The sequence below is a fragment of the Vulpes vulpes genome, chromosome 5 (assembly GCF_048418805.1).
Source record: "Vulpes vulpes isolate BD-2025 chromosome 5, VulVul3, whole genome shotgun sequence".
NCBI classification, from domain to species: domain Eukaryota; kingdom Metazoa; phylum Chordata; class Mammalia; order Carnivora; family Canidae; genus Vulpes; species Vulpes vulpes.
Window position 1 is genome coordinate 140195809 of NC_132784.1, and position 23460 is coordinate 140219268.

The 23460-nt window shown below is 62.8% G+C and overlaps 1 protein-coding gene across 1 annotated transcript in view; it reads right to left on the bottom strand.

Annotated features, from left to right (window-relative positions):
• The window catches only part of LOC112925829 (ATP-binding cassette sub-family A member 13-like), a 140689-nt gene that overhangs the window by 47009 nt on the left and 70220 nt on the right, over positions 1 to 23460 (bottom strand). The window contains exons 18-26 of the mRNA XM_072760177.1: positions 21491 to 21580; positions 17213 to 17282; positions 14263 to 14378; positions 13057 to 13126; positions 10964 to 11072; positions 6820 to 6874; positions 5427 to 5604; positions 3625 to 3740; positions 777 to 933 (exon numbers count right to left, since the gene is read on the bottom strand). Coding sequence (XP_072616278.1) covers positions 777 to 933; positions 3625 to 3740; positions 5427 to 5604; positions 6820 to 6874; positions 10964 to 11072; positions 13057 to 13126; positions 14263 to 14378; positions 17213 to 17282; positions 21491 to 21580 — 961 coding nt within the window. The remainder of the gene's footprint in view (positions 1 to 776; positions 934 to 3624; positions 3741 to 5426; positions 5605 to 6819; positions 6875 to 10963; positions 11073 to 13056; positions 13127 to 14262; positions 14379 to 17212; positions 17283 to 21490; positions 21581 to 23460) is intronic.

A 23460-nucleotide genomic window follows, 5' to 3' on the forward strand; every position in this document is an offset into this window, starting at 1 on the left:
GCAGCACGGGGGCCTCATCGGACTCTTCCCTTAGCTCTTGTCCTATCTGCCGCTCGTCGGGGACGCCAGCCCATCCTAAACGGGCTTATAACGGCGGCTTTTGGGAAACGGTGTCCCCGAATCAAATAACGGACCACACCTCCCCGGTTAGGACGTAGGAGCGGCGCGTCCCTGGACGCTGACCGCGGCTGCAAGAGCGCGACGCCGAGGCCCCCGCGCCTCCTCCTGGGATCCCGTCCCCAGGGCTTCGCCTGTCCCCCCTGGGGCAGTGTCCGCCCCGAGCCTGCTCCCCGTCCCTCCTTGGGCCACGGGGCCCCGGCGAGGCAGGGACGTGCCAACCCCAGGTCGGCTGACGTCAGCCGAATAGATTGTTCCCTTCGCCGAGTGCCCGTGGCTTCGGCAGCAGCCTGGCAGTGACCCCAAGCCACCGGTCCCCGCGCCCAGGCCGGAGCAAGCGAGCCTGCCCAGGGACACAGGCGCCGTCCCCAAGCACCCGACACGGCCCCGCCGCACGGCCTGCACCGGGAGGGCTGGGCGGTCGCCAGGCCGAGCTCGCAGCCCCTGGCCCGTCCCACGCCCCGGACAGAGGAATCGGGGGCAGGCCGGCAACACAGAGGGGCAGCGGGCGGAGCCAGGGGTGCAAACTTTCTGGGGCTTAAAGACCGCGGCTGGCGGCCCGTTCTCCCGTAGCTCCAGCTGGAAAAGCCCCCCGAGGGGCCGGGGCCGGCGCCCCCCACCCCCCACCACCCCGCGAGGCGCGGCTGGAGCCCACCAACCTGCGCTCTGGAGACCATGGCCAGCAGCCGGGGCATGATGGTCATGAGCATGGTGCACAGCCCGAAGATGAAGTTCAGGGACACGAAGGAGATGAAGGCCACGTCCGAGCTGGAGAAGATCCTGGACATCAGATACATCCACGGGAGGGTCGCGTACCTGCAGGGCAGGGGGCAGGTCAGGCTGTCCTCAGGTGCAGGTGCAGGTGCAGGTGCGGGCCCGGTCGCCGCTCCCTGGGGTCCCTGAACCGAGCCCACGCGGGGCCCTGGCCTGACAGCAGCAGCAGGGGACGGCCACCAGAGGGGCAGCCCCACGACCTGGGGGTCACCCGGGGCGTCCCCACCTCCCCGGGGGCCAGCCCGGCTCCTGCTTCTCACCCCGGTTCCCGTCAGGGAAGTGAGAACCTACGGCGGCTGCCAACGGGAGCAGCAGAGCCAAGAGGGCCCTGAGGGGGCTCGGTCGTGGTCGTGACCTCGGGGTCGTGGGCCCGCCCGCCCCAGGCTGCGCTCACAGGCTCCCCTGCTCTCCCCACCCCCCCCAGCACGTGGCTCTGATAAATCAGCCTAAAGGCATGAAGGTAAAACCAGGAAGCTCCTTCTCGGCTCCTCCCCGTGTCCAACAGCCTGGGCGGAGGGGGCCGTGGTCCCCCTGCAGACGGGAAGGCGTTCACGGGGCCTGACCTGTGCCGAGGTGACCACGGCGGCCCCGAGGCTGCATCTTCACCCACGGCCACGCGGCCCAGCGCCCCGCTCAAGGACACGGCGCCAGCCTCACCCGCCACCCGCCCTGTGCACGAAGCGGCAGGATGACGGCCTCCGTGGTCCCCCGGGAGCCCGATGCGAATCCGCACCCCGCAGCCCCGGCCCCTGTGACTCTTCCAGACTCCGGGGGTCAAGTGTCCACACGGCTCAGGTCACGGCGTCACTTATTTAGGCCCAGTCGCACCTGGGAACAGGCCTCGGGTCGGGCTTCTGGCCGCTGCGCATCCTTTTTCCTACGTGTTCATTAGTCACCTCGAATACTTGATTCAAATCCCCATTGTGGCAGCTCCAGGATGCTTCTTTTTTTTTAAAGAAAAAAGTTAAAAACGGGGGCGCCTGGGGGCTCCGTCGAGGAAGCGTCTGCCTTCAGCTCAGGTCATGATCTCGGGTCCTGGGTTCGAGCCCCGTGGCGGCTGCTTCTTCTGCTCCTCCTCCTATTCCTGCGCTCACCCTCCCCCTCTCTCTTCCTCAAATAAATAAATAGAATCTTCAAAGGAAAAAAGTTAACGGGCTCCTAGAGCATGACCTATTTCAGAGCAACCCGGGGGGCCTGCAACAGCTTCTACCTTTGCTCAAAGGTTTACAGGAGCTGATGCTCTTTTGTTTCCAACATTCCTTTCCTCTTTTTGATGCTAATTCTCCCCACTTTCCAGCTAAAATATCAAGTTTTTCAGGGCCAAGACAATAGGAATATTAAAAAAAAAAAATTTGTCACTGGGCATTTTTCCGTGTGTCTTGGAGACTCTCCAGGCTTGTCCGACCCCGGGTTTCCTCGGATCCCAAGCCCAGTCCCACGGCAAGGCCCCGGAGAGGCCTGTAACGTCCTCAGGTTGGGGGTCACTCTGGGGCCAGCCTTCCCGGCACTGTCCTCGCTGTCCTCGGGGTCCCCATCCCGCCCTTGGGGATGGCACTGAGCCGACTCCGACCCCTCTGCCTCCCCGGGGTGGGGGGTGGGGACACAGCGCTGCCCAGGGGCATCGCGGGCGAGGCGGGGACCCAGCGAGGAACAAAGCCTCAGCCATGGGGACGTGGCCCTGGATTCCCGCCGGCCGCCCGGGGTGACCAGGGCCACCTGTCCTCAGGGTTCCTCCCTGGAGCCCCGCGCCCTGGGCCAGGCCGAACATCAAGGGATCTCGGAGTCTCCCCGAATCCCCCAGAAAATGCTTCCGCTGCAAACGCGGCTGGAGGTCGGGGCTTCGCCGTCTGTCCCGGGCTCGGGCCGCACCGTAGGGCTCTGTAAGCTGTCGCCTCTGTCCAGGCACCGCCTCGCTCCAAGCCCAGCGACCTCCGCGTTCCCGAAGCTCAAAATCAAGGCAGGACGCAGCGTGTCTCCTCCGTCCGTGGGGAGCTTGACGGCACCGTCCGCGCCCCCGGATCCTCACCTGAGCCGCCGAGTCCCCAGACGTGGGAACCCACGCGGGCGGCCGTGTCCGGGCCCCAGTGTGCACGACTCCCGGAAGGAGCCGTCCGCCCGTCTGTCTCCCACGCCGTCTGTCCAGCCACGGGAACAGTCGTTTACGTTGGACCCTGTCCCCTAACCAAGTGTTTTGGGTCCCCAGCGTCGCCGTGAGCTGCATACAGTCATCTCACTCGTGTTTGGCTTTACGGGGTTTTAAATAACGACTCGTGTCGCGTTATAATAAACGAGCACGTTAGAGACACTCCGTCCCCCTGACGAGTGTCTCTCGCGGCTCGGCCTGGAGCGGACGCACAGCCGCCGCGGGGACGTGTAACGGGGACGTGTAACAGGGACGGCGAGCGACGACCCTGGCCGCTGGGGCCACGGAAGCGAGCAGTGCAGACGGCGCCTTTGGTGCCCCCCGAGGAGACCCGGGAAGCCGGGCGGCCCGTTCCCAGGCCCCACGTGCGCCCGCGGCCTCTGCGACACTCTCCCTCGGAGGCAGTTTGCAGCCACCACCTCCGCCGTGGGGCACCGTCAACCCGCCCCGGCCGTCTATGCGGCCCTCCGAGAAGCCACAGAATTGCTCGAAAAGAGAAATCATGCAGCCGGCAGCAGGTCCAAAGCCACCCAGGAGGTTCTCCGGCGGAAAACAAACCGTAACCCTGCGGCCACGGCCCCCGCACGTACCCGAAGAGCGCCAGCAGGAGGGCGGTGGCTGCCAAGTTCTGGCGGAACGTAAACGCCGGGAGCTGGAAGGCGACGATGACGGCCACACACAGGCTCACGGAGACCAAGTAAAAGACCTGGGGAAACAAGGAGGGGGGTCACGTCCCACCCGGGTTGGGCGGTGACAGGCGGGCAGCCGGGGAGAGTCCAGCGCTGGGCCGGGCTGCAACCCCCCCGGCCCCCACGGACGCCCTGGGACCTCAGCCCGTCACTGGGTGTGAAGCTGCAGCCCTGAACGGGTCCCCAGAGCGGCCTCGACAGAGGAGGACATCGGGACGCGGACACAGCCAAGGACACAGGACGAACAAAGGCGCCACCACGTGCCCGGGACAGAGGCCGGGGTCTGGGGCATCCCGCCTCCCGCACTGGGGGTACAGGTGCACCGTCAGGGGACGGCCCTGGGAAACCACAGCAGTGCCCCGGCCACTCTGGGGCCTCCTGGGACCTCCCGGGACCTCCCAGGACCTTCCGGGACCTACTGAGACCTCCTAGGACCTTCTGGGACCTCCTGGGACCTCCTAGGACCTTCTGGGACCTTCTGGGACCTCCTAGGACCTTCTGGGACCTCCTGGGACCTACCAGGACCTTCCAAGATCTACTGGGACCTCCTGGACCTTCCAAGACCTTTGGGGACCTCCCAGGACCTTCTGGGACCTCCTGGGACTTCCCAGACCTTCCAGGACCTCCTGGGACCCACCGGGACCTTCCGGGGCCTCCTGGGACCTCCTGGGACCTCCCAGACCTTCCAGGACCTCCCGGGACCCTGGCCTCCGCCCCACGTGCACTCAGGGATGTGCCCCTGCCCCCCTCCCCCCGGGTCCCATGGCCCTGCCGCTGTCCTCCTGTGGCCTCTTGTGGTCATGCAGGCCCTGGGGGCTGCGAATGTGTCCCTGCACCGTGGATGCACCTCGCCCACACGGAGCCACAAAACTGCTAAATGAGTGGTTTGATCTGCTACATAGACGGGAACCGATGGGACGGAGATGGAAACAGGGTCACCGGGGAAGACAAGCACCCTCCCTGCCCTTCAGCCCCAGGGCGGGCGTTGTAGGATAAAGAGGAGCCTCCTCACGGGCAGGGCTGGGTGTCAAGGGCGTGGGCAGGGGTCAAGGGTGCAGGCTGGGGTCAAGGGCATGGGCCGGGTGTAGGGCGTGGGCAGGGGGTCAAGGGTGTAGGCCAGGGTCAAGGGCACAGGCCGGAGTCAAGGGCGTGGGCCGGGGTCAAGGGCGCGAGCTGTGTTCAAGGGCACAGGCAAGGGGCCAAGGGCGCAGGCCGGCTCCGTACTCTGAGAACCCCCCCGCCTAGCACCCTCCCCTGTCAGTCGGTGACCCGCTCGCCCTGGAGGGTGGGTCCCTACACACGTGACCGAGATGGGGGGGCGCGGGGCGGGTGGATGGGGAGGACACAGTCCTGCGGCCGGGGAGCAGATGGTGAGTCCCGGCAACGCCTGCACTGGGCAGGGGGATGGGAGGGGAGGGAAGGGGGGAGGACGGGGAAGGTGGAGGACGGGAGCAGGACCTGCCCCTGCAGCACCGCAGCCAGGCTGTGTGTGGGGGGAGAGGAGTGCGGGGGGGGGGGGGCAGAGTGGGGGGTCCGTGTCCCAGGGTGGGGGTGGGGCGGGCCCAGGTCGGGGCGGGGGTGGGGGCCGAAGCCTGTGGCCCGCGGCAGCCCCAGGGCCTCCCCACCTCCCCTCCCGTCCCCTCCCCCTCCCCTCCCCTCCGTCTCCCCTCCCCCTCCCCCCTGCCCCCGCCCCTGCAGCCTACCCCATCGAAGAGGAAGTTGGTGAGCCAGTAGGTGGCGTGTCCCAGGCCGCTGATGCGCTGCAGCCTGAGGGCACCGGTGGCCCGGTCGCGCACCACGGAGCTGCCCAGGGCGGCGGTGAGGACGGCGCAGCCCAGCACGATGCACAGCGCCACGCCGCACTGCCGGATGCTCTCCAGGCTGCGGGGAAGGCGGGCGTCAGGGCCGGGGGGGTGGGGGGGGCAGCACCCGCAGCGACCTCCCACGACCCCCCCGGGGCAGGATGGCGCCCCCTGCCCCGGCCCCAGCCCCCAGCCCCAGCCCCAGCCCAGCGAGGCACCTGCGCCAGGAGGGCGCCTTCCCGGGGCCTCCCGAGGGCCTGCGGAGGCCGAGGGGCGCTCCGGGGGCTTCCACCTTTAAGGACTTTATTATCCACGAGAGACGCAGAGAGAGGTGGGCTCCCTGCGGGGACCCCGACGCGGGACTCGATCCCAGGACCCTGGGGTCACGGCCTGAGCCCCCAGGGCGCCCCAGCAACTCCGTGGGGCTGCGTAGACACGGCTGCCCCCCCCCGCCCCCCGCGCTGCACCTTCCTCCCCGGGAGCCCACAGGGCCCGCGAGCATCCCCGTGGGGCGGGAGGTCGACCTGCCGGCGCTGCTGCTGCTCCAACACCGGGACGCGGGGCCCCACCAGCCCGCGGCTCCAGCGCAGGTCGGCAGGTCCTGGGAGGACGCGACCGACGCCGCCGCTAAGTTTCCGGGGAGCCGAGTTACACACAGATTTCCAGGCGCGTGGAAAAGCGGGGGACGGGCAGGCGCCCCCTCCCTCCCCCAAGGCACACCCACACCGTGGCCGACCCTACGCCCCAGGCGCCCGCCGCTCAGACGGTGGCACGTGCAACCCCCGACCTCAGGGTGTGAATTCGAATCCCACGTGAAGTGAAGACAGGGCTTAAATCTCTAGGGCCCCGGGGGCTGGGGGGGAGCACCCGCCTCCAGCCCAGGTCAGGGTCTCGGGTCCCGGGATCGAGCCCGCGTCAGGCTCGGAGCTCCGAGAAGGGTCTGCTCGAGGTTCTCTCTCCCCTCCCCTGCCCTGCCCCTGCTCTCTCTGTCTCTAATAAATAAAATAAAGTCCTTAGAATAAGACGGCGCCGCAGGAGCATCGGGGGACGGGGCCGAGCTTCCTGGAGCTCACGCCCTTGGGACACGGATCACACGGGGAGTCCGTCTGCTCCTCCGTTTCCAGCTCGGGCCAACACCCGTCCCCCAGTGGCCGCTGTCGTCACCCTCGGCAAAGAAACGGCAAAGAAACGCCCAAGCCGGTATCGTGGGGCGGCGCAGCGGGCCACCGAGTCACCCCTAGAACCCAAGCTCCGCCCCCACCAGGCCGCCTCGCCCCGCGGTCCCCCAACTCACATCTTGTCCTCGTTCAGCAAGGCGCCTCCGTACGGGTGGCTGAACAGCGTTATTCCTGCGGAAGACACGTCACAGGGTGAGCCTGCGAGCCCCGGACCCCACGGTGGCCAGACCCCTGGGCCCCCACGGCTCCCCCCTCCCCTCCGCCCAGGCCCCCCAGCACGCTTCAGGGCCCTCCCCTCCATCCAGGCCCCCCCAGCACCCACCAGGGCTCCTCCCCCTCACCCAGGTCCCCCAGCACCCATCAGGGCCCCTCCCCTCCATCCAGACCCCAGCACCCACCCGGGCCCCTCCCCTCCACCCAGGTCCCCAGCACCCGTCAGGGCCCTCCCCTCCACCCAGGTCCCTCAGCACTCACCAGGGCCCCTCCCTTCTGCCCAGGCCCCCCAGCACCCACCTGGGCTCCTCCCCTCCACCCAGGTCCCCCAGCACCCACCCAGGGCCCCGCCCCTCCATCCAGACCCCAGCACCCACCAGGGCTCCTCCCCCTCACCTAGGCCCCCCAGCACCCACCAGGGCTCCTCCCCTCCACCCAGGTCCCCCAGCACCCACCAGGGCCCCTCCCCTCCATCCAGGCCCCCAGCACCCACCTGGGCCCCTCCCCTCCATCCAGGCCCCCCCAGCACCCACCAGGGCCCCTCCCCTCCATCCAGACCCCAGCACCCACCTGGGCCCCTCCCCTCCACCCAGGTCCCCAGCACCCTCCAGGGCCCCTCCCCTCCATCCAGGCCCCCAGCACCCACCCGGGCCCCTCCCCTCCGCCCAGGTCCCAAGCACCCACCCAGGCCCCTCCCCTCCGCCCAGGCTCCCCAGCACCCACCTGGGCCCCTCCCCTCCGCCCAGGCCCCCCAGCACCCACCCGGGCCCCTCCCCTCCATCCAGGTCCCAAGCACCCACCCGGGCCCCTCCCCTCCCCCCAGGGGCTCCGTGCGTTAAGTGCATCTTTGAGGATATTTTCAATGTAAGACGGGTTTAGGGGAACAAACCCCGCTGGTAAGTGCGGGAGCTCCGTGCCCCTCACGGCTGCTCAGAGACGGTGCCGACTCCCCAACCCCCGCGGGCCCGCAGGAGGGGGGACTTCTGAGGATCCGCATCCTCCCCACAAGCCTCGACCTGGACCTGGGGCGGCTGCGCCCGTGCAGGGGAGGGGCGCACAAGGGGGGAAACTGAGGCAGCAGGAGATGGTAGGGACCCCCCGAGGCCACACGCAGACGACTGAGAGCCACAAGCCTGATTCTCTGGATCCCAGCGGCCCCCGTTTGCGGGAAACCAGTGCGGTCCGCGTAGCCTCGGGTGGCTGCTCTGAGGAGCCCCCGCGTCAGCCACGGGGATGGCAAGGGGCTGGCAAGGGGCTCTCGTCGCCTCGGCGGTTTGCAGAGAAGACGTCTGCCCGCGTAGCTCCGAGGGCACTTGGTCGTCTGATTGCTGTCGGCACACGCGGCCAGGAACGGGCCCACGCGACGCGCGACCCTGAGGCACGGGCTCCCTCTGCAGACCCACACCCTGGCTGCCCCTGCCTGGCTCCTCCCCTGCAGCTCCGTCTACGCAGCACACCCAGTCCTGCCGGGGGCGGGTCAAGCCCAGGGCCCCACTGCGCATCCTGTGTGCTCCGCTGCCTCCCATCCCAGGAGGGGACCGGGGACCGGGGACGGCCGGGCAGGGGAGGGACGAGCGTGTGAACCCCGGGCCGTCTCCGATCATTCCAGCGTGGCTCTTCCGTGGCACATCCACGCGGTGCCGTCGGTCCTTGGGTGGCCGCAGAGCCCGTCGGAAGTCACCTAACCAGGTGCTCACGACCGAGGTGATGCGTCCATGACGGCCACCTCGTCTACTCAGCCTCCCCGCTGATGTCCGGGCCCTGCTCTCCCCACCGGTAAACCGGTACGCGTCGCCGTGGACGGCCGGGTCCCTTTCCATGGACTACTGGGGTTGCTCTCCGTGGATAGACGGGGTCATTCTCCGTGGATACCCAGGGTCCCCCTCCATGGAAGCTCTCCGTTGACACCCGAGGTCACTCTCCGTGGACAACCGGGTCCCTCTCTATGGACGGATGGGGTCCCTCTCCGTGGACACCCAGGGCTGCTCTATGTGGACACCTGGGGTCGCTCTCCGTGAATGGCTGGGGTCCCTCTCCGTGGACGCCTGAGGTCCCTCTCCATGGACACCTGGGAGTTGCTTTCCATGGACGGCTGGGATCCTTCTCCATGGACACCTGGGGCCACTCTCCATGGATGGGCAGAGTCGCTCTCCATGGACGGCTGGGGCTGGGGTCCCTCCCCCGGACGCCCGGGGTCCACTCTCTAACGAGAGGAAAGCTCTGACCCTCTGAACCATTCGCACCGACCGACCTTGAATGACCCTGGCCTCTGCAGCTGCCCCACACTCCCGCGGTGCTTTGCGACAGGACGGGACACGCAGGCCCCGAGGACACCGCCCACTGCCCCCTGCAGCCGCGGCTCTTTAAATTCTCTCCTTTCCCCAAAACTAGCACTGACCTTGGCTCCCATCCGTCTGAACTTATGATTTCATGTATTTTCCCTCCCGCGTCGTGCCAGAGGCCCGTGGAACGCCCGACTCAGGGAGCGCTCGGCCGACAGGTGCTGGCCGCTACCGCCCTCCGCCCTCCAGCCGGCCCCGGTCCTGGTCCTCGCGCTCATCCTCGGACACAGGGGAAGGCCGCCGGGGAGGCGCAGTCCTCCCTCTGTCGGACGAGGCCAGGCGGGCGACCAGGCCGAGCCGGACCCCAGCCCTGAGCCGAGAGGACAGCACGACTCCCGCCGGCTACGACCTGCTCTCACTCGACCTCGGCCCCGGGTCCAGCCCCAGGTCCCGGCCCCAGGGCGCAGCTCTGGACTTGCGGGAGTCCTGGGGTCAGGGCTCTGACGTCAGCCTGACCTCGAGCCCAGGGCCCCAGAGCCCGCCGGTGGTCGGTCCCACTGGGCCTCGTCCTCTGAGCAGCGCAGGGGGCTGACGCGGCCGCCCCACAAGGCCCTCGTCCGCGCGGGCACCGTGTCTCCCAGGGACCCCGCGCTCGAGGCCGGGATGCGCCGCCTGCTGCCCTCCCCCGAGACCCACTGCCCTTGGGCACCAGCGTGTTTCCTCCTGCGTCTTCCCCACCAGCTTCCCACGCGATGACGGTGCCGCCGAAGATCCAGCCTCGCTTCCTTACACACTTGGCGGGAAACAAACCGGGAGGAAAAAGATAAAGTGGAGTAAAGTGAGGACACCCGGGAAATCGCTTCAGATTTGCTCCCCTGGAATTGATGCGGAAATGGGAAACGCTGTAGGGAAGCCGGCGGCTGCGGCCCGTGCATGCCCCTCCACTGGCTACTTTGATTTTTGTTTTTTTTTTGAGAAGATGAAAGAATTTGATGAATTGCAGCCTGCCCCCCCCTTAAGTCAATCAAGTCACTCTGGATTCCGAACATGACCTTGGGTCAATTTTTCCAAATAAGCTTCTTTTTCCTTTCTTTCTCTTTCTTTCCTTCCTTCCTTTCCTTTCTTTTCTCTCCTTTCCCTCCTTTCCTTTCTTTCCTTTTCTTCCTTTTTCTTTCCTTCCTTTCTCTTTTCCTTCCTTTCTTCCTTTCTTTTGCTTTCTTTCCTTTTTCTTCATTTTTCTTTCCTTTCTTTCCTCTCATTTCTTTTCCTTCATTTCTTTCCTTCCTTCCTTCCTTCCCTTCCTTTCTTCTTTTCTTTCCTTCCTTTTTCTTCCCTTTTCTTTCCTTTCCTTTCTTTCCTTTTGTTTCTTTCTCTTTCTTTTCTTTCCTCCCTTTCTTTCCTTCCTTTCTCTTTTCTTTCCTCCCTTTCCTTCCTTTCCTTCCTTTCTTTTCCTTCATTTCTATCATGAATAAATAAAAAATAAAAAATAAAATCTTTATAAAAAAAAAAAAAGAGGAACAATTCCCGCTCCCGAGAGACGGCGAGGCCCTCAAGAGGGAACCCTGTCACCGTCCCTCCGCCCCACTGCGCAGACGGGGTCCGAACGGCAAGAGCGTGGGGACAATGTGTGACCCCAGAGGCCGACCCCCGGTATCGTGTGACTCGTGCGTTCGCGCACAAAGAGGCTGCCGCCGTCTTCGCACTTTCCCCTTCAGAAACGTTGGCTTTTGAGCAGCGGACGCGCCTGCACGGGACGGGCCATTACCGTATCGTCTCCAGTCCTCGGCAGCGGGCACGTGTCTCCACAGAATGAGATTGTTGAGGTGATTCAAGTAGGAAGGCAGGGAGTGAAAGCCCTTCTGGTTGTACCACACCTAAAACACACAAGAAAACCCGAAACGGTCTCGTGAGGTCAGTCCCACGCCGTCAGCTACCCCGAGACGCAAAGGACGCGAGTCCACGGGCTTCAGCGCCCGAACGTCGGGCCCGGGTGCGACCCCACAGGCTGGCAGCGGGCAGGCCCCTCTCTCTGCTAATTTCACATTTATCTTGAGCATATAATTTGCAGCTAAAAATAGATTAATTTTCCCCAGAACAAATGTGAATGCTGCTCTATAATTATATTTTCACAGCGAAAAAGGAACCTAAACCCATCATTTTTTTTCTTTCTTTCTTTCTTTCTCGGTCGGTAAGCTAATAAAATTTGACCTGCAAATTAAAAGCAAAGAAAATGATCAGAAAAAAAAAAAAGATTACTTTCAAATTAATGACTGGATGCGGAACATTATTTCTCCAAATGGATTGACCTGAACGTTCGCCGAGCGCGGAGAATAGAGCAGCGCGGCCGCCCGTCGGGAGGAGGAGGACGGAGGAAGAACAGGAGACGAGGCCGGGAAAGCCGAGATAACGAAGAGCAGAGAAAACACACTGATGGGACCTGTACTGCAGGATATCGCTATTCTAATGGACTCTTTTCTATTTTTTTATTTATTTTTTTAAGATTTTATTTATTTATTCACACAGGGAGAGGCAGAGACCGAGGCAGAGGGAGAAGCAGGCTCTATGCAGGGAGCCGACGCAGGACTCGATCCCAGGACCCAGGGTCACACCCGGGCTGAAGGTGGTGCTACCTGCTGGGCCCCCCGGGCTGTACACTCCGTTGGGGGAGCTGCCACGCTGCGAGGACCCCACGACCCCGCTGGCGGCCCCGGTCATCATCCCGCCGGCTGGACGGCTCGTTTCTCTGGATGGGGCCGTGTTTGGCAACGGGATCAGGGCTGCCGCCCGGCAGGTCCCACCAGAGGAGCGTCCAGGTCTCTCAGTGGCAAAGCCACCAGGCCTCATGCCCCTTGCGGGCAACCGCCCCCGCCACGTCCTCCCAGCACGACCCAGTTCCCGCCAGCGCCCCAGTGGCCGCGGCCAAGCGGCTGAGAGCCACAAGGTCAGGAACCACCACTCGCGTCACATAGAGAAGGCAGGACGAGCACGAGACGGGTCGCGGGGCGCCCGGCGCCCACCCCAGTGAGCCGCCCACAAAGGAGACCCCCGACGGCCCTCGCCAGCCTGCCACTGGCCTCCGCCTCAAGTCGTTCCTAAGGTCACAGAGGATCGGTCGCTAATTCTGGGGTTTTTTTTTTTTGTTTTTTGTTTTTGTTTTTGTTTTTGTTTTTGGTGTTTTAACTGCAAAAAAAGAAGAAATCGCTCCTGGCACTAAGCACAGACCGCAGGACAGTCTAGGCTCTTCTGGGGGAGCGTGGGCAGACCCAAGGTCCTGTGACTCCGGGGTTCCCTGAGCAGCGTCACTGGGGGCAAGGAGGACAGACTACGGGGTCTCTTCCCTTGGTCGGGGGCTTTCTATCCCATTTTGTTCCAGTTGTTTAATTTTTATCTTCAAAGCAGGGTGAGAGGGTCCCTGGGGGGCTCAGCAGGGAGCGTCTGCCCTTGGCCCAGGTCGTGACCCCCAGGTCCCGGGATCGAGTCCCACGTTGGGCTCCCCGCAGGGAGCCTGCCTCTCCCTCTGCCTCGGTCTCTGCCTCTCTCTGTCTTTCATGAATAAATACATACAAATGAAATATTCTATTTATTTTAAATTTTATTTATTTATTCATGAGAATACACAGAGAGGAGAGAGAAGCAGAGACACAGGCAGAGGGAGAAGCAGGCTCCATGCACCGGGAGCCCGACGTGGGATTCGATCCCGGGTCTCCAGGATCGCGCCCTGGGCCAAAGGCAGGCGCCAAACCGCTGCGCCACCCGGGGATCCCTAAATGAAATATTCTAAAGAAAAAGAAAGAAAAGGAGGAAAGAGCGCAGCGTGCAGGAAGCCTGATGCAGGAGGAGATAGAGGAAGACCTTTACCTTCGCCACAGCGTCGGGCTGGGATGCGTCTTGGGCAGGGATCCGCGCTCCGAACGTCCAGCCTCCAAGCCTGGTAACAGGGGCGGCTGTTAGTACTTTATCTATTTTATTTTTTTAAAAAAAAAGATTTCATTTATTTATTTGAGAGGGAGAGAGAGGGAGAGGGAGAAGTGGGCTCCTCGGTGAGCAGGGAGCTGCCACGGGGCTCGACCCCAGGGCCCTGGGACCACCCCTGAGCCGACGGCGGACGCCCACCCTGGGATCCGTGCTTTGATCACTGAGCCAGCACGTGCGGCCGGGGGCATTTCGTCGTCACCCTGACGGCCCAAGAGCGGCTCCGGGGTCAGTGTGACCTGGGTCCCAACCACACAGGTGCTGGGGACACAGGGGGCACGGCGGGCGCGGGAGCCGGGCGTCCACCGAGGACCCCGAGTATTCAGCAGGGAGGGCCAAGGCTTCCACACGGGGACACGCCGTCCGGGGCCCGCACGGTGAGGAGACGCGGCCGACCAGGCCCCGACCAGGCCCCGACCAGGCCCCGAGCAGGGTGAGGGTGCACAACCCCCGGGCACGGCGCACTCATGCGTTCACTCGTTCATTCACTCCGGGGAGAAGTCGTCGGAGACGGCGACCGGGGGCCTTTTATGGGCCACGGATCACTGAGCCCCGGCAAGCAAGCCCTCGAGCCCTCGCCTTGGAAAACAGATTCCGGGACGTGTTTGGGGATACAAGGGGAGCTGGGGACCTGCGGTCTCGGTCACCCGAGCGTCTGAGCTTGGTCTTTGGCTCAGGTTGTGATCTGGGGGTCGTGGGATCGAGCGCCCGGTCGGGCTCTGCGCCCAGCCCCCAGCACGGTCAGCTTGGGATCCCCGCCCCCCGCCCCTCCCACCGTGCACACTCGCTCTAATGAATCAATCTCAAAAATCAAAAACAAACCGAAGGAAGAGGTGGGCAGCAGGAGGGGGAGCGTCCAGGAGGGGACTCCTCCTAGGCCGTCCCCGCTAAGGGGGAGACGGGTCGAGACGCTCCCGACGCGGCCTTGGTCTCCGAGCAGGAAACCCGCCTCTGGCGCCCGGAGCGAACCTCTGTGGGCGGCATTTGCGCCCGGAAGGAGCCTCACCACGGCCCGCAGCTTCCCTTGGCGTCTTCAGGAGCGTCAGGGCCCAGCCGGTGACTGGAGGGGAGACGCGGGGACCCCGGACCCACCTGGGCTTGGCGGCCGGCAGCAGCAGGTACTCCTCCAGCGGGAAGGCGGACAGGTTCAGCAGCGTGTGGCCCCGGCGGTCGGCCAGGTAGGGGGCCCCGGCGCTCGCGTTCGCGCACTGCGGCGTCGAGGAGGCAAGGCAGACGGGTGGTTAGAGCCGGCGCGGGCTTCCCGGCCTCACGGCGCGTCACCGCCCACGTCCCCCTCCCCGCCACTACCTGGGCCTGTGACACGGTCTGGTCTGTCGGCCCCGTACGCGGCGCCCACCACCCCGACCTTCGCCCTCCCTTCGCTCGGGAGCTCACGGCCTTTCCCGGGCGTGCGAGGGCGAGACGCCCACGGGGGATGGGGCTTCCTGGTGACTCGGGGAGCCCCGGGCCCCGCGGGGAGGGATGCGAAGCACAGATGCAAACGCCCGTGTCTCTCGCAGAAGCGCCGGGCGTGGAGGCCGAACCGGTTCTCGTCCAGCCCCGCGTGGAAGGCCGGTGGCCGCGCCGAGTCACAGGATGGCGGCTGCGGAGGGGCCCTGCCCGGCCGCCATGGGGACCCAGACCCCGTGCCCGGGACGGTCAGGAAAGAGAATCCACGGCGGCAGCGACGGCCGCAACTGGCTTCAGCTGCGCAGGAAGGTCCCAGTGGCGAAGCTCCGTGCGCCCGGACGCGTCCTCGGGTTCTCTTTCCAGCCTCGCCCGTGTGGCTCCGTCGGGACGCGCCGTCTGGCCCGTGAAGGCGAGAGGCCCGAGGCCTGAGGCCCGGAACCTGCCTGTCGGCTCCGTCCTGGGGCACAGGCTGCAGACGTCATTGGAATCAGCACCTCGACGGGGGGTCTCCAGGGTTGACGGGCACGTGTGCCCCCAGAAGAGGGGGCGGACAGAAGCGGGGAAGCCCGCAGGATGGCTCCGACGGCCGCCGCCTCCAGGCAGGCCGCCCTGACTGCGTGCCCGTGAGCGGATGCCAGACTTCTGACCCCAGACGGTGACAGCACGGACTTGCCGCCTTCATGCACCGTTGTGACGAGTCCCCGCGCAGCCACAGGAAGCGAGTGCGCCCTCCCCCGTGTGTGGGAAGCCACCTGCTTGCCGACGGCCGCCCCTGGGTCCTCCCAGGCTGCCCTCCAGGCAGTTAGGCCCCGGAGCACCTCCTCGTCCTCGGGACCCAGCCTGATCCCCGGCCCCCTCACGGCATGTCTGCGAGGTCACGCGTCCCGTCCAGCAGAGCTGACCCTGCAACATTGTCGTGGGGTCACAGGGACTCTCGGGTTTGCCTGGAGCCCAAGGGGCTGGACACGGGGCTCCGGAGGGACATAAGCAGAAAGAGACGGTCTGTGTCCTGAGGACACTTGGGTTCCCGGGCCGGCTCGACCCCGGGGGGGCAGGGTCTGAGGTCCACCCCGGCATGACCCAAGGGACGCAGGTGCCACAGGCAAGGACTCAGCCGTCACATAAGGCACAAAACATGCTGGGTGTGTGCTGGCCCAGGCCTGTGGACGGAGGGCGGCGTCACCCCGGCACCGCGGGCAGGAGGGCAGCTTCACCAGGAAGGTCACAGTGCATGGAGGGCAGGGGTCACCGGGAAGGTCACCGCGGGCAGGAGGGCAGGGGTCACCGGGAGGGGCGTCGCGGGTGGGCTGCAGGGGGAGCCCAGTCAGAGGCAGCTCGTCCGCAGGGCCAGGCTCGCGCGTCCAGGGAGCCGTTGCGCCCGCACCCGTTTCCCTACGTGCGTGTCCCCAGAATCTTGCCGCTCACACAAGGTGGCGTGACTCTGGGGACAGCTGCATCCTTTGCCGCTGCCCCCCAGCCTGGTGACGCCAGATCCGAGGTAGCTCGTAAGGGAAGGCGCGGATTTAACAGAAAGGGAACCGGGGTCACGGTCGCAGAGCAGGGGATGGAGATGGACGGCGGCGGCTTCACAACTGGAGCGCGGGGGAAGGGCCGCCGTCGTGCCTGCGGGCCTGGAGCCGAGGCCGCGGGCTGTGCCCCGGGGGAGCTCCCTGCAGGCTGACCTGGCCGCAGGATCCCAGGGGCTCGGGGCGCAGGCTGGCGTCGGGCACCGCATGCGCCTCCCCCAAGGGGCTGCCACTCGCCGCCCGCCTGCGTCGGGGGGAAAGCGGGTCCGTCCAGGGCACGACCCCCGGGGTCGCTCCTCGGCTGGGAGGGCCGTGTCCCGGCCCGTGTCCCGTGGGCTGTGCTTTCCTGATGGCGGCCGCCGCGCACTCGTGCCCGCTCTCCCTTCCCTCTGGGCACCAGGGCTGCACGCGAGCCCCGCGCCGGTGCCCGACAGGCCAACGCTCGTGACTCGTCCGTCAGGGATGCCGCTGAGGGGAGTCCCCGCAGTCTCCGGGGGAGCTTCAGCTCATTCACCTGCGCGGACGGGCAGCGGGCCCCCCCCTCGTCTCTGTGAGCGACCCTGATCCCAAGAGCCAGGCGGTGTCTCAGCTTCTAAGGGGTCGCTCTCCCTGCTCACGTAGGCGCGGGACGAGCCTTGAGGTCATCCTCCTTAAAATTTCTCGCCAAAAGGCAATTCTAGCTTCTTCATCACGAATTGAGGAAGATTAATTTGCTTGAAAAAAGCCATCGGGGATGTTATGCCGGTGGACAGCAGGGCCACATCCATGTCGCATACACGTCCACTCCGGGCCCAGTCGGCGAAGCATCCGCCCTCGGCGCACGTCGTGATCTCGGGTCCTGGGATCGAGTCCTGCGTCGGGCTCCCTGCTCAGGGGAGTCTGCTCCTCCCTCTCCTCCCACCCACTCCCACCCTCCGCTCTGCTGTCTCTCAAATAAATAATACCTTGAAAATAATGATGAATAATAAAAAGTAAACGTCCTCCCGCCGTAACGAGACAAAAGCCAGCTGGAGCCGTCAACCGGGAGGCCGTGGAGACGCTCCGAGCCACGTTACAGACGGAGGGAGCCAGACTCACCAAAGATGCCACACGCCATAGAGACCTACCGGGCAGCCGCAGGAGTCCCGGGCTCGCGGGGCAGACGGGGGGTCCACGCGCCAGCATGAAGTGTTCGTCCTACAGACAAAGGAGAGGCCCGGGGTGACCTCTCAGACCACAGAGCGGTTTCATTCCCACAGAAGAGGGCTGCGTCTGCCTCGAGCCGTCCGCACGACAGGCACCTCCCGCTGCACAAGGCACGGCTCGTACATTGGTTTTCACAGCTGGAGCTGCGGATCTGATGACGATGTTTTATCACAATGACAGTATTTCCAGTCTATTAAATGACGCTCACTTGGTTGGCTGTGCGGGATGTGCGACCAAGGCTCCCGGGGACGTGCTCCGGGGTGGGGGGCCAGGGGACAAGGGGCTGGGGGGCCGGGGGGCCAGGGATGCTCTCCAGGGCGGGAAGGCTAGGGGGTTGGGGGGTCGGGGGGCTGGGGATGTGCTCTGGGGCTGGGGGGCTTGGGGGCCGGGGGGCCGGGGGGCCAGGGATGTGCTCCGGGGCCGGGGGGCTGAGGGGCCAGGGATGTGCTCCAGGGCCAGGGGTCTGGGGACACACTCCGGGACTGGGGACTGAGGGGCCGGGTGGCTGGGGACGCGCTCCAGGGCTAGGGTCCGGGGACATGCTCTGGGCCGGGGGCTGGGGGGCCGGGGACGCACTCTGGAGCTGGGGATCCGGGGACATGCTCCAGGGCTGGGGGCTGGGGGACTGGAGGGTTGGGGACTCGCTCCAGGGCCAGGGGGCAAGAGGGCTGGGGACACACTCCGGGGTCGGGGGCTGGGGGCCCGGGGTCCAGGGATGCGCTCCAGGGCCAGGGGGCTGCGGACATGCTCTGGGGCAGGGGGACTGGGGAGCCAGTGGTCCAGGGACGCGCTCCAGGGCTGGGGGTCCGGGAGTCCGGGGACATGCTCCAGGGTGGGGGGACTGGGGGTCCGGGGCCACGCTCCGGGGCCGGGGCCACTCTGACGCCTCAGGCCCTGCTCTCGAACCAGCTGCTCCGGGCAGCACTGCAGCAATTAATGAGCACGAGGAGCTGCCGATTCCGCTTCGAGGCAGGACGCAGCAATTTAACGGGCACTTAAAGAGCAACAGCGCAGACCGGCTGCCCGCCCGGTGCTCCTGGGACCTGGCGGCGCTCCCGGCAGCTCCGGGCAGCTCTCAGCCGTGGCACGCCCGTTCTCGTGTTGCCGCCACCCGTGAATCCGAGGTCGCTCGGGAACGTTACCGAAGCACACTCGCCACCGCGGGCTCCACTACCGAGCTACACTGTCCCCTCGGAACTCGGTTCAGAAGGGGGGACGCACATCTCCCGAGCAACGGCCACCCCGCCGGGGGTTTTGCCGACACCTCCCCGTGGGCCCCACTTCTCGGAAGAGAAAGGGGAGGCCCTGCGAGGCCTGAGGTCACCGGAGTGGGGTGGGTCCCCGGCTCCCTGGGCCTGCGCTCGAGGCTCTGGGCCGGGCGGGACCTGCCCCGGACCCGCCGCATCCCCGGAGCCGGGCCCCTGCGCGTCCACGGAGCCTGACCTGCACACTCCCCGGGCTCGGCCCCAGCACCCGCCTTGCGGGGCCCCGGAGACACGGGTCGCCAGCCGCTGCAGCCTAGGGGACCGAACCTGGGGAGCGCGGGTGCTGAGGCCGCCGGTGACGCCGCACGGGCTGCAGTCTAACCTGGGGAACCACCGTGCCCCTCGCCCCACTGGGCCCAAGTTCCGGGGACGGAAGGCCCATCTCCCACGAGGAGGGGAGGCGGCTCCAGACCAGCGACCCCGCAGGACGCGACTAAGCATCCAAATCCACCAGGCTGCTTCGGAAAAGGGGCAGCGTCGAGCTCGTCCTGAAGATCTAATCACAAAGGCAGGTCAAGAACCATCACCGCATCCTCCAGGTGACGCTCAGAGGGCTCACGGGGAAGTGGCCGGTTCCGGGAGAGGCCGCAGGGCGGGGAGATGGAGCCAACCCCGAATCCAAGACCGGCTCTCACTTAGGGAAGGGAACCTCCGGGTTTCACGGAGAACCTTTGGCCTCCACCTGGGACCTTAGCAGATCAGACCTGGTTTTTGTCACCTGGGCAGACGCTGACACAAGCGTTGAGCGGGATGGGGTCAGGGCAGGCTGAGCGGTCATCGCGCACCGATGACTAAGTGCTGGTGGGCAGCAGGCCCGGCCCTCTGCCCCCGCGGCAGGTGCGCTCCCTTCTCACCGGGGAAGCTGCCCTGGGAAGCCAACCCTGTCACTTCCTTCCTCCCGACCCCTCCCAAGCCCACACCCCTGGGTCCTCTCAATTCTCGGACGTACAGCTTCTTCGTCTAAATGTGTCGAGCGGCTGCGGCTGCGTCTCTGCCGTGAGCCCCCTCCCGTACTAACCACCCTTGCTCTCCTCCTGTTAATCTGCCGCAGCTCGATTTAATTATGAGACCAGGCAGAGAACCTAGAAAAGAAGCAGGGACCAGCCTCCAGCCCCTCCATCAGCAGCCTTGTGGGAGGCAGCTCCCCGCCAGCCCCGCCTTTTGTCCTGGTGACCAAGGCACAGGGCAGGACAGGTCACTGAATAGGACCGCTCGAGAGGGGGCCCCGTGGATTTCACCGAGAGAAAGGAGAAAACCAAACCACAGATCCGGAAAGAAAAGAAGGGCTGAGCAGAAAACCAAGGAGGGCCGGGCTGAGTCCGCGGGGCCTTGGGGAGGGGCCTGCGGGGGGATCCCTGCTGTCCTTAGGGCTGAACCTACTTTTTTTCCCCCTCTTGAGAGATGTGATAAGGAAATCTCCTCCTGGGCCGCCTGGGGGCTCCGTCCATGCAGCATCTACCTCTGGCTCAGGTCATGATCCTGGGTCCTGGGATCGAGTCCCACCTCGGGGTCCCTGCTCAGAGGGGCCCCCTCTGCCCCCACCCTCGCTTGTGCTCCCTCTGTCTCTCTCAAATGAATAAATAAAATCTTAAAAAAAAAAAAAAGTCCTTTTATCTGCCAGCCAGCCGAGGACAGGAGGTCCCCGAGCTCCCGTCAGTTTCTGCCACCGCACGACACGTCCCGTGAGGCTCAGGGCGCGGGAAACCAAGGCATCGCCATCGATGCGCCCTCTGTAAGCGGGATGGCTTTGGTTTCCAACCAGACTAGAGTGGGGCAGCATAATGAATTTTCTATTAATTCTTCCTTACTGAGCCCACTAATAGTTATTTGCTCCCGAGCTAATTGCCCACATGACTAATGTGAAAGATGTGTCATCACTAATTAGGAAAACCTACTGCCAATATCGCATTATTGTCTGGATTGTTCTATTTATTACCCCAAAACGTACACTCTGGTACTTAATCCATCATTGGGGTTTTATCACTTTCCCCACGTGCTCTTCCCAGAACTGTAAATTCCTGAGGCAGGGCCAGATCCAGCATCAATCCTGGCTCCGACGGCAGCCCTGTATTTACAGCAGATCCTCGATAAGTAACAGCCAAGCAAACGTAGTGAAAATTGTTTATGAAGAAAGGCAGACTCCACAAGTTTCATCAAAGAGTCCTCTCAATGCAATCATTTTCAAATCTTAGAAGAAAAATTCGCCAGAGAAATTCACCCCCAAATGGACTAAACGTTTTCTTGTAAAAAAAACAAAAAGCAAAAAAAGCCATCTTTTTATACGTGCAAGTTTTCCCAAAAAGTGAATAAGTTAATGCATATCTCATATTTACTTGCTACTTTATACTTTTTACTTTGGGGTTTTATGAAACAAATTGAATGCTATTAATTATTGATTATTGATTATTTTTCTAATATATAATATAAAGCCTGTGTTTGCCAAGGAAGGAAAGGGGCAAGTATGCAGCCTAACCTACTCCTTAGGCTAATGTTTATTTCCAGTTATTTCGAGTCATTTAAATTTGTAAGTGGGGGCGGCACCTGGGTGGCTTAGCAGGTTGATCGGTGGGACTTGATTTCAGCCCCTGGTATGATCTGGGGGTCCTGGGATCACGCCGCCCCATCCCGACACACTCTGTGCTCACCCTCTGTTCCTCCCCACTTCCTTTATCTCTAAAATAAATGAACAAAATCTTTCAAAAATAAAATTAATGAAGTAATAAAATAAAATATAAAATATAAAATAATGTAATATAAATAAAAATAAAATAAATAAAATAAAATAAATAAAATAAAATAAAATAAAATAAAATAAAATAAAATAAAATAAAATAAACTTGCAACAGGCAAGACCAGTCAGGCAGGGAGATGGCGCTCTGGGTCTGCAGGGTTGGGGCTGCAGCGTGCACTCTGGTAAAGGCGTCTGATACTTACGGGTCTGGGTTTAAGCCATCACAGAGCAGATCCTGATCTTGAAACTTCCGCAAAAGCACCTGAGCGAGCTCCTGGCCGTCGCTTCCGCTGCTGTTCATCCAAAGACAAAAAGAAAGAAGGCAGTAAGGCGCCGTGTGCTAGTGTTCATCGGGAGGTCACAGGGCAGCATGCCCTGGCTGAGCTGACGCAGGCGAGCGATTGCTCCGTCCGTGATGGCAGATAAAGCTAATTGTGGAGTCTGTGTAGTAAAGCCAAACCAGCAATAACATTAAGGACTTGCATTTTTATATACTGATGTTCACAGTGCATTACTGCTCTCGTTTTTTCATTTATTACTATAATCCTGCCATCTTTGGCACTTTTGCATGGTTTTTAAAAGTAAATTTTAAAGGCCGCACAATGTTTCATCACATTAATATATTAAAATCTATTTAAAATTCCTCTTACTGTGGGAACTCTGGTTTGGTTTGAAAATTTGTTCAATCACCTAGCTCTGCAATGGAGCTTTGAATTTTTATGTTTTCTTATTTCTATATGTGAGCTATATGGAACGACATTTTCTTGGTAACAAGTTCTGTGTGTGCTTTACGTACACATCCAATTATCATATTTATTTTATTGGAACAAGTGTCAGAAATCAGGTGATAGTTCAAGCAGCGTTGCTGAAAAAGAACCAAGCCCACCAGTACTGAATTTCCTCACTGAAGACATCGTCAGCGGTAAGACGTTCTATTCCTCTACCTTGGGGGAGGTGTGGAAACAAACTATATTACATTTTGTACATGGACCGTAAGAGTCACCGTGACTTGAGAAAATGGAGAGGAAAAGACCACTTAAACCTGTCTAAAATGGGGCACCGGGGTGGCTCAGTGGCTGAGCGCCTGCCTTCGGCCCAGGCCATGACCCTGGGTCCTGGGATCAAGTCCCACGTCGGGCTTCCTGCATGGAGCCTGCTTCTCCCTCTGCCTGTGTCTCTGCCTCTCTCTCTGTGTCTCTCATGAATAAATAAGTAAAATCTTTAAAAGTAAATAAATAAACCTGTCAAAGTTGGACTGATTGGGAATGACTTCATTTAAAGCAATTAAAACTCTGAATGACTATTTCCGAAAGAGAGTTGGTTTATTGTTTCTGGAACTTACGCCGTGTCATTCACACAATGCCTCTGAGTAGACACGGTCAGGAACACGTATCCCCAAGATAAGGAAAGACGATGTCTTCCTGGCATGATAGAGGACTCAGGTGTAAGGGCGCCCTCAGATCTCTTTCTTGGGAAAGAAGCAGCGCATCAATCAACAAATGCACCAAAGGTTTGTTTTGAAGAACTTGGAACAGTAGCTCCGCTTAAGCAATGGAAGACCCTCAACTAAGGTTCAACCACGGATTCTTCTGATTGTCCACGGACTGGGAGATGCCAATTCCCAAATACGGTTGGGCTGCTACCAGCATCAAAGGTGGGGGGCGAGGGGTCAGGCCTACTGCACCCCACGTCCCTTAGGCGCCAATAAAAGCCCAAAACGAGAACCAATTTCAGGATTTCCGCGTGTAGCCCTCTCCCCAGACAGGATCTCCAAAGTTCCTAACCCCTAGCGGGCCTCTAACAGCGATCTGCGGGTCCTCTGTTCCTCATTTGTCAGCGGCGCCTCATTATCTATGTGCTTTGAAACCCCCACACTCCTCGGGGCGGCCTTGGGACAGATGCGGCCCAACGGGGCTCCCAGAAGGCCCCACCCCCACCCGAGCCTAGCGGGCCCCGCCCGGCCCCCCACCTCCTGGCCCCTCCCATGCCCGCCCTCCCAGACCCGCCTGGCCCCTCCCGGCCCCGCCCACGCCAGGCTCCAGCTGCAGGAAATACAGTGGAGCTTGAGGGGTGGGGCTGACCCCGCCCACAGGACTCCCCACAGCTGCCCCTGGAAGGCAACGAGAGGCGAGAGGCGAGTGGAGAGTCCCGACGGCGATGTTCCTCGGAGCAA